Source organism: Euwallacea similis, chromosome 26 (assembly GCF_039881205.1).
Source record: "Euwallacea similis isolate ESF13 chromosome 26, ESF131.1, whole genome shotgun sequence".
Lineage (NCBI taxonomy): Eukaryota > Metazoa > Arthropoda > Insecta > Coleoptera > Curculionidae > Euwallacea > Euwallacea similis.
The window spans coordinates 2,038,364-2,053,496 of NC_089634.1; the positions used below are offsets into that span (position 1 = coordinate 2,038,364).

Below are 15,133 nucleotides of genomic sequence, written 5' to 3' on the forward strand. Positions count from 1 at the left end.
GGACTATTTTACATGGGTCGCACTGTACATTCCACTTACGCTTGACTTGACTTAGAATCCCTTCAAGCTCAATAAATGATAAAATTTTCATGGGTTTCAGGTCAAGTCACCATCATTTCTCGTCATTTTCTAAGTGTTTAAGGTGGAAGACCATTTCTTCTAAAGTCAGTTCTCGAGCCAATCTGTAATTCAACCAATTGTTTTAATGCGACACAAAGCAAAGAAAAAAGTACTATAACAATGTAGAATTTTAACCCACTGCCTCTGATATCTACGATAAATCTTGAGTTCTCATTGTAATGTCCTTTAATAGTTCGATCGATATCTCGGGACATGTTGACGTTTTTGTGTTTTTTTGTCCATTAAAAGGTACAAAAACACTCTATACCACTAATTCAGCACTCCATGCAGCTCTAGATTTAATTTATCTTATTTAAATAAGTGCAAAAAGTGCAATTTTTTTGAAAACATCTTGAAACTATTCTCTGATAGAAAAAAAAAACAGAAAAAGGCCAAGCTTGTCGCAAGATATCGACTAAGGCTGGTAAAGGACATTATAATGAAAACTGAATGGACTGAAAATACAGCAGATTAAAATTTTATATTTTTACGGTGTATTTTTCAATGTCTCATGTAGCATTAAAAAATTAGTTGAATTATAGAGTAGTTTACATATTTAACTATAGAAAAAACGGTTTTTAAGTTGCTTTTTTGATTATGAATGTAGATTGAATAGTTTTTGAGATATAACACCTTGAAAATAACAAAAAATATACTACATCAAATTTTTTGGTTAACACCTGTAAAGTTCACTCTTTATTAAAATAATTAAACCCTAAATAAACCATAATTTTAATTATTTTAATAATTTCAACGTGGCAAATGCAAGAGAAAAATTTCGAAAAAAACTCCTCAAATGAATCCGAACTAATCTGAAATGTTTAAAACAAAGTAATCTAAGTTATTTATGGTATAATTGAATAAGCTTAATATGACCTGAATGCATGTGTAAACCAAAACAGTTTTTATCCCTTTTTTAGAAAATTGTCTAGGTCAAAAAAAATTCGTCGAAAAATTTACATAATCCGGGGTTACTTGGTCAAATGTTATTACATCTGACCAAATATTACTCAACAATTCTATTTCTTATTTTTGCGATACTAAAATTAGGCAAATACAGTTGAAATACACCTTATGTGGGTCTTAACGACAATATAATCGTCATGCGTCAAAAGTTGCTGGCCCAGGGGTGCTTCTGACCGCTGACCGACGGTCAGTTTCGCCTAAGAGCGTCGCGACGTCTTATGTTTCCCTTAATACCGTCCACTCTAACCGGTATAAATATCGGTAGAATTTCTAATTTTGCTCCTTGTTGGTATCTAGATTCTATATACTTACTACATAGGTTGGTTGGTTGGTTGAATCAGTGTTTCTATTTTCGTACTGGTCAGTAATTATTAATCTGACCACTGGAATCGTAAAATGGAGAATTAATCAACTGTAAGGACATCAAGACAATTTGATTTGATTTATGTTTGCATGTTGTGTGTTGCAAATGGTACTAAATCTTTTATCCCTACGTGCATTTAATGCGTCTCATGTCGTATGCCTGTATATAGGTCAATAATTGAAGCTATACAAAATAGGTATTTTTAAAAAACTTGAACAGGGTACAATTATCAGTTATTGATAAGAAAAAATGCAATGTAGTTTGGAGTACTAAAAAACATGTTGCAAATGCAAATTCTCCTCTGACAATACACATTACGGAAATATATAGATATATTATATTTGCATATCGATCAAGTTCGCATAATATGCACGTTAACGAGTCGCGGTGTTTGACCCACGAGAAAACTCAATAGCCTTCGACATCAAAGTTTTTTTATTCAAAACTACGATAATTTCAATACTGAGGTAACAGAAAAATAATCAATTTCAATTACATGCACTGAGTTAAATTAATATACGCCCCCTAAATTACTCTATTCTACGCATTTTATGCTCCCCCTGCATAAAGAACCAACTAAACTAACCAACCTAAACAAGAACATTTCCATTTCTGATACGTAACAATGAGCTCTAACGTCTGATGATGGAGGTAATCATACCGAAACTGCTCCCCATGTCCTCTGACGAGACCGAGGATGTGGCTTTTAAAGTGCTCAACCAAGACAACCTTCCCTCCATGGCTGTGATTGGAGAAACCATATTCAAGCCTTTCGGCAACGACCCCAAAGTGAAGCCCAACCTGATTGTCCACCCCACCCGTCGCGTTTTAACCAATTTAGAAGAAAACAAGCTAAAGGCTCTGGCCAAGTCGCAAGGCAACTTGGATGCCCCTAACAACAATAAAGGACTGAGAAGGAAGCTCAGCCATTCGCACGGCCAATTGAACCATAACAACAGTACTGCAGGGGCCAAGATAGAAGACTTGCAAGGCCAAGTGGATCACGCCAAATTCACGAAAACCTTGGATGCCAAACTCAGGAGGTTGCAACGGGAAGAGAAAGGCAAAAAACTGGATAAACCGCCGAGGAAGCCGTTTGTGACTACCGTACCAAAGGGCACCTTTCTGGAACCGCCCATTGAAATTAAGGAGATCTATAAAATACAGAAAGAGGATGTTAAAAAAGAGGAGGGAAGGAAACTGTTCACGTATGCCAGTCAACCGAGGGTACTAAACAGGTCTCCAGCTAAGATGGTGCACGTGCAGAAGTGCGCTGCCGCTCTTGCAGCCGCTAGAATTGCAGGAGGGGTAGCGGGGTTGAAGGGAACTGAGGGTGAGATAAGTCCGTAAGTTCATGCTAGAGCCAAAATCGACAATTTTGTTCCTAGAACTATGCAATTTTTATAATAAAACGTACTTTTTACAGAGAAGCCAATTACGGCAACATTATGTTCGACAAGAGAGTGTTTCGGGGCAGCAATTTCGCACCGCAGCATATGGTAAGACACAATTCCGAACGGCTTAAAAACCAGAAACAAAATCGGCCCATTTTTAAATTGCACCAATAATACCACGTAATTCTGCAATGAATTTATTGTAGTCTTAATTTATTACCGCAGCCCAAATGGAATCCCCATTTTGCTTATGCCAAACTACTCTCAACAGACGATGTAAGTACTTTTACCTCTATTAATGCTTTTTAAAACAATGTGCCGATTTTCTGACTGCACTTCTATTTTCGACGAAGTAAAACCAGCTTAGAAGTGCATTAATAAAACCCACAGGAGGCCATTAAACGGATCGATAAAAAGTACCTTTCCTCAACAGCAAATTAGAATAAAAACTAAAGGATACTATGGCCTAACTGATTGATAATCTATGACACAATTATTACTACTCCTACAGAACATTCTATATTAATACACGGTATTCAGAAAGACCTCTACCGATCTCAATATATCGTAAACGACTCAGCTGATGAAGAAACACTTTATAAAAGCTATACATTTTTCCTGAGCTTCTTCATTAATATTTATAGTGGAAGTATAAGGAAAAGCAACTAATGGCAAGATTCGGTAAAATCGACGTAGATTTACAGTGATAACTCACTGTAATTTTCATAATTTTGCGTTAGGGCTATAACTATACGTCGCTAACATCGCATGTAAATATACTGGGCGTCAAATTAAACACACTGGTACTTTTTTGTTACTTTTGAATAGCTGTAACTTTGGCCTGCATCATTCGATTGAAATCAATGGCACATCGTTCTTGTATAATTTATAGGTGAGTAGCAGCCTTTTTTTAACAATTAAATTTTTGAGTCCTACACGGGTTGAACAAGTTGTTCATTTCATGGTAATAACAGAGCTAGGTAATGCTTCGAAACATTTAATTCATGTTTCCATTCCTCATGAAATTTTTCACACGGTCAAATTTTATATCAAAATAAACCACTTTTCGAAAAACCCCTGTAACTTTTTTTATAGTGCCTTAATCAAAACTATCTCAAGATACTATCCAGAGCTACAGAGTATCATGAAAGCAAATTTAAATAACTTGCTTCTATTAAAGATATACAGAGTTAAATTTCAACATTTTTGTAGCGCTCATATCCCTGTATACAAGGTGTAAGTTATCATAATAGAGTTATTTCAGGGGGCGATAATTCTCTGTAAATAAATAAAAAATACTAATAGACCCATAGTCAAAAACGCAACATTTTCGATATACAGGGCGACAAAATTTCATATTTTATGTTTTTCTCACGTATGCCTTGAGTTATTTTTTTTTAATTTCGTACACTTATTTTCTTTAACACTATTTACAACAAAATGTTAAAATCATCAGTAGCCATATACAGAGTATTGTTTTTTTTTGGGTCATGTACTATTTTATGCTTTGTATCTTTTTTGAACCACCCTGTGTGAATCCTGGTAACAAATTTAAGTTTCTTCTTCAATTCTTTAGATTTTTGGTCTTTTGCATTATTTTCGTATATCTTAAATTTTCTTCGTAAAATTTTCAAAAATATCTATGGATGCAAATTAAGAATGTAAAGTAAAGAAAAAAGTCATCCAGCTTAATTATCAACTATCTAAAGCAATTCGTAACGTTTAATCAAATTTCTTAAAATAAAAATATATCTAAACGAAAACAAAATTCTAAAAACTATTGAAGATGTCTGTTAAAAATGTGAAACTTTACCACCCTGTATGTCGAAGATGATGGGTTTTTGTCCATGGGTCTATTAGCTTTTTTTTATTATGTTTAGAGTACTATCGCTCCCTGAAATATCTCTGTAATGATATGTTAGACCCTGTATATGTATACATATAAATCGGATCGGCCGAACATACAACTGTCCAAAAATCAACAAAAAAATTATGCCGTTGCGTTTAATTTCGAACGCAGTTTAGTCATAAATTTCCATCTTCGAGAGAAAATTATTTTGATATTTGAGCAATAAAATGTAATAAAATCAAATTAAAAAAATTAAATATTTCAGAAGTTTTTATTTTAATAAACTAAAATTCTACATTTGTCAAAATATAATATAAATAACATTTTACAAAATGTTTTCAAAAACTTCTATTATTTTTCTCAAAATTAGTCTTGGTACTTTTTCCTTGTACAGCAACTTGCGCAAGAAACTTCATTCAGCAACAAACTTGATTCAGTGACACATTTTCACTTAAAAATTTGCACCTTTGATTTGTGCCCACTTTATTAAGCAGCCCGAATAATTTCAATAAATTCTAAAACATCGACTTAGAAAAGATATATCTAAAGGTTCTTCTGTCAGATGGATCGTTTCCGAAATATTAAGACATTTTGACCTCAATCAGAGCTTCTAACGAAAATTTATCACATAGGGCGACGGGGAATCCGGGGCTGCAAGAGCGGCTGAAGCGCGACGCAGAGCCCTGGCCAGAAGGAAAGCGAAAAATCAGCATTTCAAATCATCTCATTTGCGACTCGGTTCCCCACCACCTGTGCCTGGTAACTTACCTATACTTCACCACTCTAGACCCTAAATTTCTCTCTCCTCATTAAGGACGTAGACATGAAAACATCCAAACAGAAACCTACCTGGAAGAACTGTACGTGAACCCCCCTGTGTCTGAAATGTGCACTCAAACCGATTTATTCGTCGAAAGACCTGTATCCCCTTTTTACGTTGCTGCTAAAACTGGGGCCGACGTGGAGACTCAAATTTATCCTGGAGATGTAATATTTGCAATGAGAAAAAATTTCCAGTTAAAACGCTTTGTTGCAGCTCTTCGACTTCGACATGGAAGTTCAGCCGATCTTGGAAGTGCTAGTGGGCAAAACAATTGAACAGGCCTTGATAGAGGTACTGGAGGAAGAGGAATTGGCTGCACTGCGGGAACAACAGAGGCGGTTCTTAGAATTGAGGTCCGCGCAAACTGCTGAGACTCTAAAGTCAGGGAGTTATATTCACGAGATCCCTATGAAATTGTTTTATTTTACTTGTAGGTTAGATGAACGAGAAAAAAGACTGGTCAAAGAAAAAGAGAATAGGCTTGCCGACCACGAAGAAAGTGGCAAAGCTCAAAAAGAAATGGATGAAAGAATCGCCGCATCCGTGTTAATGCAAGGCTACATAACAGACCTGCTTCCCTCAGTCATTGAAGGTTTAGAGTCTGAAGGCTTCATGATGGACTACACCAAAGAAGGCAAACTTTCGTTTTGCTCATTCTAAAAAATATTTTAAAAGCACCTTTTCCAGATATTGGTGAATCGTTTATGCCATGGCTGATCAAGGAAGTCACTCTAGAGGTTCAGGACATGATGTGCAGCAGGGACGTGCTATCCGATATCGTGCGAGAAATTTTAGAAAATAGGGCTGAAATCTATAAAGCCTTGCACAAAGAGTCGTCAACCGATGAAACCGAAGAAGAAGGCCCTTCAGTCGAAGATATGATATTGCAGGACCACTTAAAATTGCAGGAAGAGATCAGAGCACACAGCAAACATGACGCTTTAAAGGGCGATATGCCTGAGGTTCAATAGCGGTTTGAAAGTGGTAAATTAAACTAAAAATAGAGACCCTAATTTCTAAATCTACATAACAATGAATCAAAAACACCCTTCAAAATTCAATTTAAATGATATCAGCATCTCTATTTCTGCAACACCGGATGATATTAATAAAGTGGGCAATATGGGGTGGTAACCACCCCTACATAGGGCCGGTGATTGGGACAAATTCGAGGGGGTGATTAGTCGCGGTCGCGCAGGTGTTTTTGATGCCGCATTTTGGTAATTTCTACTCGATTTCAGGGCAGCAGACTATCAGCATCTATCAGCATCAGCAAGAGTACCTAATATGCGACATAACATTTTAAAGGCAACTAAAGTTTTGCACCACAAACGATATACCTACCTACTAAAAAATAATTAATTATATTGTATATTGTTTACTTTATTGTAAAATTTGTTGGGCAGAAATATACATACATACTATTGTTTATTAAAACAGGATTCTTTTAATACCGTTAAGGAGACATTGGTGCATGGATTGTTGGATTGGCTAAGAAAATTCTGATTGTTTCCTTTCTATTAAGGCAGGGAAAACTTTTTTAGAGTATTTATTTATAAGACTCTGTTTGTTAACAGTAAACTTCTATTTAGTTAGAGTAACAATAACTGTTACATAGAAAATTATTACATACAGGGGATGTAAAATTCCCCTTATAATTTAATGGTACCGTACAGAATACTCTATTCAATTTGCTGTATAATAATAATAGAGTGAGTTTCAAAATACAAAAGTGAAAAAATCTATCATTTGCGGAATATCAGTATTTTCCCATTGAAAAATTATAGAAAATCGCAATTATGTGGCTCTCACGCTCTCACAACTTTTTTTGGCAAAAAAAACAATAAATAACTATTTTGTGGGGAAATTTAGGTCAACACGACATGATAGACCCAAATACTGAGGAATTGAACAATTCAATGGCAGGGACAATGTGTAAAATCTCTCAGAACTCACATATTCAAATTATGCACATATAAATTACCTAACAACCTAAAACCAGTCTCTTTGAAAGGTAAATATTTAATCAGTGCCGAAATACTTTTGTCCAAAATGATTTGGAGCCACTGGATGGACCTCAGAAGTCAAAATTTTCATCTACAACATGTTTTAATGACTCTGGACCTTTTTTATATCATAAAACAGCCACGTACCCGAGGATAAGACTGCAGGATAGTTTGGACTGCTTGTGGAGTGCAAAATAAATTGCTCAATATAATACACTCCTCTTTAACTCCATGCTCTTTGAGGACATTTACGGCTTTGCTTACAGTATTGCCTGTAGACATAATAGGATACATAAGCAACACCTACAAACAAACATTAATGTTGGCCCCAATCATCAATAAATGATGTATACATGTCTACGGGCAATGTCTTCAGGAAACCTAGCATAAACCACTTTAGCCTCATGTGTGTCTGCATCAGATTCGACTAGAATTTTTCCTATTCTGATGCTTCTACAGCAATCCCTGAGACCTTGCTCCATGGACTCTCCAGATCTCACTATCGAGACCCCACAGTTTCCAGACTTATATTTAAGTCCTTCAAACAACAAATTTAGTGGCTGTTTTGGATTGTTATGGATAAATGGTTGGAATAATGGTGACTCGATTTTGCATTTGATTAATATTTGATGATATGTGCAATGAAACTAAGACTAACCATATCTCTAAACACCAAAGTACACAATGTCAATATAAATAAAGGATAATTTCATATTATCGGTCAGGTCATGATCTGACCACAGTTAGGTCAAATATTGCGATATTAATTTTATTCTATATGCACGATCAAATCATGGTCAACCAATTTGAATGTAATGTTGCAATTTGACCTTACAGCGACCTGATCTTGGTCCAACCGATAATATAAATCGTCCTTAAAGAATTTCTTAGAGGTAACACCTATTTTAACCAAACATGCTTTAATCTGAACAGCAACACATTAATCCGAACAGAGGGAAATTTCCGAAAATACAGGCACTCAAGGAAAATGATGCGAACATTAAACAAAGCAAAATCACTCAGTTTATCAAAATTTGTTAGATTTACATGTTGAGATCCTGTAGTTATAGCAAAACATATACCTGTTCTATATACATGGCCAGCTAATACCTCTGTAATTAGACAGAAATTTCAAATGTTATACCCTGTATATTTTTTGAAATTTAAATTTTCCATGGTCTATACACATCAGTGCATCATTAATATTAAATATACCTATACATATGAAGGGAATAATATTTGAAAAAAAAGAAAAGATACTGTACTGATAAAATTTTTAGATTCTTTTTAGATTTTAGTACAATAATTATCATTACCATTTATCTTCATTAACCAAGAACAGAAGTATTAACTGACCAGAAAAATTTGGGGCACCTGTATATGTACTTAGCATGTTCGAGTTAGTGCTATCCACACATATATTCTGAATGTCAGTATAACCAAATTGATATTTTAAGCCTTTTTTCAGTAATTGGATCTATTTTCTAATCTGAATCATGCAATTATTAGATTGGATTACACTGAATGTACTGCACTACCTAAATCAAATGAATTACAAACCATTATAAGTGGAATTTGTAGGAGTTATAACATTGCATTCAGTGAATGGCAATTGATTAAGGCTCTCTTCAATGACTAGGCGAATCAGTCGATCAGCATAAAACTTAAAATCACTACGACTAGTGTTCCTAAAGCAAACTGATTTAGTTTTTCGCCTGAACTGTGTGGTTTAAGGGATTAATACCTATCTCGTAAGATTGTTTGCAGCTCCTTGATTTGATCATTAGCAGGAAGAATCTTTAATCGAGGGTACTCTTTGCAGTACTCCAACCCATTGGAATTGCTCATATCAATATCAGCACTACCCATGTTGACGTAGAGCCTCAAAAGTTAAATTTTCTTGGGCTTACCACCTGATTTTCGCGTGGAAATTTAAGGTTAGTTCTAGTTGGTAAAAAGAGCTAGTTGTGCTGGCGAATTTTATGGGTGTTTTCAGGGGAAAAAATGTTTCAATTTCTCAAAAATCACTGCTATGTGGCTGCAAACTACTTAACTAAACTCACTATTAATTAAACTTAAGGAATAGTGAACTGTTTTGACTAGTTTTGTGCAATTTCATGCAAATAACGTGACTTTTGCAGGTAAACACAAATTGAAGGTTATGTTTTCACTTTAAAAGGTAAAATGTCAGGCGTTTTGTCCTTGTCGGTTACTTTGTTTTTACTATGACGTTCTCTTTATCGTTCTTTTAGTTATTTATTTTCTCATCAATGCAAAAAGCTAGGAAATGCTCTTTTTAGAATATCTCTGAACATTTTGTTATGTTCCATTCTAAATTGATTTGTAATGGATGTATACTCACTTGCAAAAAGCCTTAGATACCCTGCCATCGCTTTCTTTCATTGTTTCATAAACTGCTATCGATTGAATAAGCTGAGCAGAACCGTCTTTTCTGTTTTCCAGTTTTCACAAATGTAACAGGTCCTCAATACAAAATTTGCAGATGTTATCATTTTTTCTGTTAAATGACTGAAGCTCTTTTAATGCATACAAAATTATTTATATTACTTTTAATGTATGATTTTTCATTAATGCATAATATTGATTTACATTATGATTGTGGGTGATGACACATAATCGGTATCTGTCATTTTTGAAGGTTTTAATTTTTGACATAGGGTTTTTTAATCTCAGACCAAAGTGCAAATCCATTTAGAGTAAGTGGAGTGACTTTTAAATTTAACATAGAAACGTACTTATTTTGTTTTCAGCGGTATTGATACTTCCTTTGTTTCTAGTCATGGGCAGAACCAAACGAAAAAGAACCAGGAACCGCCTAAACCCTCCTCAACAACAAAACCCAAACATCGGCCATAATCCCGTATCAATAAACCTCCAAAAATGGCTTAAACGCAATGGTTTCTTAAACCCCCTCAACTATCAGCTACGTAATTTCTTGGAAACTGGCCGTGGAATCACTTCTCCCCAATCCATACGACCTTTGGACGTACTTGTGCGTGTACCGCTCAATCTACTAATTACTTTTGACACCATTCGAAAATCCGAACTGGTAGAATACCTGAATATAGAAGAAAAGTCTTTGAATATTCATACTTTTCTGACCTTATTCTTGGTTATGGAGAAGCATAAAGGAGCTCAATCTGAGTGGAAAAACTATATTGATAGCCTACCTTGCCCCGAACCGACTTTACCATGGATTTGCAGGCCAGAGGTTATTGAATTTTATCCTGAAGAATTAAGGGTGAAAGCATTGAGACTACGAAGTAGCTTTGATGAATGCTTGGGCATGCTGAAGGTATCCTTCAAACCGGGAACTTCATGCAGGTGTTGTGGGAAATCCATTGATTACCTTTTAGACGCACAAAGTTTCAGATGGGCCTATGTGTTAGTAAATACTAGAGCTATATACGTAGACCCTGCGTTCTTAATGTCCAAAGACAACTCTCATCAATCGTTGTTATCGGACGATCCCTCCTTGGCCCTTTGCCCTTACATGGATTTATTCAATCATCACTACACGGCCAAGACTAAGGCCAATATCGTGAGCATCCAGGGCCAATATTTCTATCAACTAACCACCATGACAGGGTTCAAGAAGTACCAGCAATTTTTCATCTCCTACGGTGCACACAGCAATGAGAAGCTCTTTATGGAGTATGGGTTCTTTATTCCAGGGAACGTTTTTGATTTTGTGCGCGTTAGTTTGAAAGAAGTTATAGATATTCTGAAAATTTCCTTGGAAGAAAGGCAATATAAGTACATTAAGAACTACGAATTCGACGAAGACGAGGTATATGTGAACGAGAACGGGCTGTCTTTTGTGTTGAAAGCAATTCTGTTTGTTTGTTATCATCCTGGAATATCGAATTATGCGTCGTATATTTTTAGCAATAAGTATCCAACAGAATTCGACGGTATAATCCGCAAGAGTACGAAAAAGCTCCTCGAGTTCAAACTGCAAATGTGCCAAAGAGATATTGAGGAACTGAAGCTGAAGAACCTTGGACAGGTGCATGGGTTCTTAGACTACAGGGAGCAATACATCCTACGATTGTTAAAGTTACTTGAAGAGAACATGTTATGTTTTTCGTGATTTAGGTCTTTTTAAAATTTGTATGATATTTTTTGTCTAATTCGGTCGCCAGCAGTTCTACAACAGCTTTCCTCTGGTAAAGAAATTATTATAAAGCAATGAACAAGTGTTTCAGGGGGTGGATTTCCTGGGCACAATACCGAATTTATGCTTTTGTAAGCTTGATAAATTCACCCCCCCATATTAAATGTTCATTTAGCCACACTTCACGCCACAGGGAAGGGTAGATTTGGAGCCCCATTGTATAACTTATATTTGAACCTTGTTCAATGATAATACTGAAAATATCCTAAACTGGCGTTATTGAGATGATCATAATTGTCCACGTTTTCATGTCATTATCGCAAAGTTATTCATGTTATTTTTAATGTATGTGGCAACGAAAATGACTTAATAAAGTTATACCGAACGCATTATCAAATTACTAAACCGTTGGGTGCAATAATCGACTTAATCCTTAATTCTTAAAAGGGATTTCCGTAAGGTGACAGAGGGGCATATTGCAAGCTGTTTACACTCAAAAGAGGGTTTCTGTCCCACCCTTGCAAAAGTTCAAACTCCCTGTTCCAATAAATTAATTCTGTTTGCTTTGAGAATTAAAAAGCAGCAAGTTACTTTGTTTAGGCCGTGCCTAATTTATTTGTCCTTAAAAAATGATTAATATGAAAAAATTATAAACAAAGACATTCTTGATTCGAATAGCTTTAAATGTAACCATTTATTAATGGCCACTTGTCCTTGGAAACAGACACGTGCCAGACACCTTGCACAGCCTCCGGCCATTGAGCGCACGTGACGCGGTTCCCTGGCACGTGCCAGTTCCCATAAAGTCCTTCAGAAGCCAATTGATCTGTGTGTACCGGACCTAATGGCACTGCTCACGGGTGACAGATGCTTAGAGCCGCGTTTATTTCCACAGAAAAGCAGTGGCTGGCCATCAAACCTAATAATGTCATATAGCGTGCGGCTCTAGATTCCCACCTTAACTTTTTGACAAATTATAATTAAAAAAAAAAAATTAAGCAGCATTAAATACGACAAAAAATACTACCTTTTGACATTCGTTTATTTGTTTAAATATTGCTTGCGTCATCGATAGCGCAAAATGGCGGTTTTTAAAAAAATTGAAAATTGAAGTGGCACCTCAAATTAAAGGTCTTTCAAAGTTATATTCAATGGTATTTGTGAGCAGGAAATTGAAAACCAACCAATTTTCTATCAACAAACAAGTTTTTTCATTGTGTACGTACTATTTAACTGAGTTTGTATTGCATTTTTTTACCAAATTTATTGCTGTTTTTCTCAAAAACTAATTGATAGTTTTCGAATCGCAATACATCATTAAAAGTAATTTTGAAAGGTCTTTAATTTAAGGTGTCACTTGACCCATATTTTAGTTTTTTAAAATCGGCCATTTTGCCTTACCAGTGACGTAAACAACATTTACAAAAATAAACGAATGCCAAAAAATAATATTTTTTATTCTATTTAATATAGCTTTTGATTTTTTTAAATTAATAATTTATTAAAAAGTCAATAGGGAGAACGACAATTTAGAGCCACACGGTAGAACGATTCACGTAGAATAAGATCATGTCAAGGCTGTTAGATCTATATCACACCTACGTTTCAAATTTAAAATCTATTAAAAGGTTCCTAAACACTAAGAAAATGTGCTTTTATTGAAGTTCGTATCTAGAGCGTTTCTTTACTTACGTACCTTTTAAAAGTTTTTTAATTTCTTCAAATTCCATGAACCCAATCTGAAACTCCACCACTGTCTTATTTTCAATATCGGCTTTAAACTATTTAATCACCCCATCGCAAAATTCCTCCCTTATAGGGCACCCGGAAACCCACAGGTGTAGATTCGGGATTGTGCGGAGGCCTATCGAAAAGGACATCTTCATGCTTAGCTAACCTCTCGAAATCGAGATTTTCCATTTTGATTGACCCATTGTGTCTTTATTAAAATGTTTTTGTTGGTGATTACGATGATACAGGACTTCATTTTTCGATTATTCCTTGTTGTTGTCCGGTCTCGCGTATGGCGAGGAGGGGCAGTATGTTTAATAAACTGCGTGAGCACCTACCTAGTTGATTATAGAGGGGTCCATGTAAAGGGTTCTACTTATTTGCTGTATTGCATTTCTAAAAGGAACAAAATATACGCAAAAGAGTTGATTGAAAAATCAGACAAAAGTTAATGAAACAATCAAAGCGATAGTCCCTAAGCTGATTGTTCCACCCTTGGCCGCAGGGCTGCGCCCTCAAACAAGTGTTCGCCCCGTATTAGATCTGCATTAAGGGTGAAGGCGGACCGAATTGAGCGGCAAGTTTGGTTTGCAACCTGATCTTGCAAAAATGCACTTGCTGCATAAATTTAGCAGAGGTGGACTTAAGAGAGTTTTTATCATTTAACCAAGAATTAAATCTTCACTTAGCGTACTCGACGCATCAAGAAACCTAAAAACAATTAACGATTAATATATGTATAGGGTGTTCTTGAAATTACTTGTCAACGCATGACTCAAAAATTCCTTAGCTAAAAATAAGACGTTTTAGGTGAACTTACCTATATTCAAATTTGCTTCGTTTTGTTGCTACAAGTTGCCAAAGTTCTCAAGTTAATATCGTTTTTTCGAAATAATTGTTAAGCGCTTTTATCAATTTTCATTAATTTTTGGACTAATAATTACAACATAAATTGGCGTATTTTAACGTAAGTAAGATCTTTTTTTAATGCGTGGAAATGTTAAAAGTGGCACGTGGTTCGTAAATAACAATTTGTATTTTTTTACCACGTGTACAAATCTCTATGATTTTTTTCTCTGCCACTACCTGACTTTATTTTGAAACTTTTTTGTCTCTTGTAAAATTTCCGCCCAACATACAATTCTCTTCAAAACAATTATTTACTGACAATTCATCGTTATTTTGTTAGAACGAAAACATAAAAAGTTTTAATTCTAAATTACTAAGCTAGTTTGATTCTCATAACAAAAAATGTTCAAAATGTTGACCGTTTTCCTGAATACATAAATAATTCGTTTTAAAAAATGTATCTCTACTTTGGGCACCGCGTTGGTTTTTTTAACATTGGCTTCACAACAATGATGAATTGCAAGGTATCATAAATAATTTTTTTGTAAAGAAACTGTATGTCTAGCAAAAATTTTACAAAAGACAAAAAAGTTTGAAAATAAAGTCAGCTAATGACGGAAACAAAAATTAAAGTCATTTGTACAGGGAGTAACAAAAATACAAACTTATTTACCAACCACGCACCATTTTTAATATTTTCACGCATTAAAAAAACATCTCACTTAAGCTAAAACAGGACAATTTATGTGGTAATTCTTAGTTACAAAATTGGTGAAAGTTGATAAAAGCACTCAACAATTACTTCGAAAAAACGATATTCATTTGAGAATTTTGGCGTCCGGTAGTGGCAAATAAAGCAACATTGGATATAGGTAAATTTGTTTAGAGCCCCT

General features: G+C 35.1%; 3 protein-coding genes across 3 annotated transcripts; 2 read left to right on the forward strand and 1 right to left on the reverse strand.

The window, feature by feature from the left end:
* Positions 1-1,168: 1,168 nt before the first annotated feature.
* Rsph3 (Radial spoke head protein 3) lies at positions 1,169-6,953 on the forward strand. The gene is made up of 8 exons (XM_066402585.1): positions 1,169-2,796; positions 2,877-2,949; positions 3,070-3,120; positions 5,326-5,452; positions 5,508-5,680; positions 5,730-5,896; positions 5,951-6,150; positions 6,204-6,953. The coding sequence occupies exons 1-8, from the start codon at positions 2,093-2,095 to the stop codon at positions 6,485-6,487; spliced, it is 1,779 nt and encodes a 592-aa protein (XP_066258682.1). The 5' UTR covers positions 1,169-2,092; the 3' UTR covers positions 6,488-6,953.
* Positions 6,954-7,263: 310 nt separating this feature from the next.
* kri (krishah) lies at positions 7,264-9,862 on the reverse strand. Its single transcript, XM_066402584.1, has 5 exons — positions 9,267-9,862; positions 9,083-9,210; positions 7,876-8,060; positions 7,670-7,825; positions 7,264-7,613 (listed from the first exon to the last, which is right to left on the reverse strand). Exons 1-5 carry the CDS (start codon positions 9,389-9,391, stop codon positions 7,539-7,541), a joined length of 669 nt encoding a protein of 222 aa, XP_066258681.1. The 5' UTR covers positions 9,392-9,862; the 3' UTR covers positions 7,264-7,538.
* LOC136417082 (SET domain-containing protein 4) lies at positions 9,523-11,922 on the forward strand. Its single transcript, XM_066402583.1, has 2 exons — positions 9,523-9,663; positions 10,321-11,922. The coding sequence occupies exon 2, from the start codon at positions 10,323-10,325 to the stop codon at positions 11,634-11,636; it is 1,314 nt and encodes a 437-aa protein (XP_066258680.1). The 5' UTR covers positions 9,523-9,663; positions 10,321-10,322; the 3' UTR covers positions 11,637-11,922.
* The last annotated feature ends 3,211 nt before the right edge of the window (positions 11,923-15,133 follow it).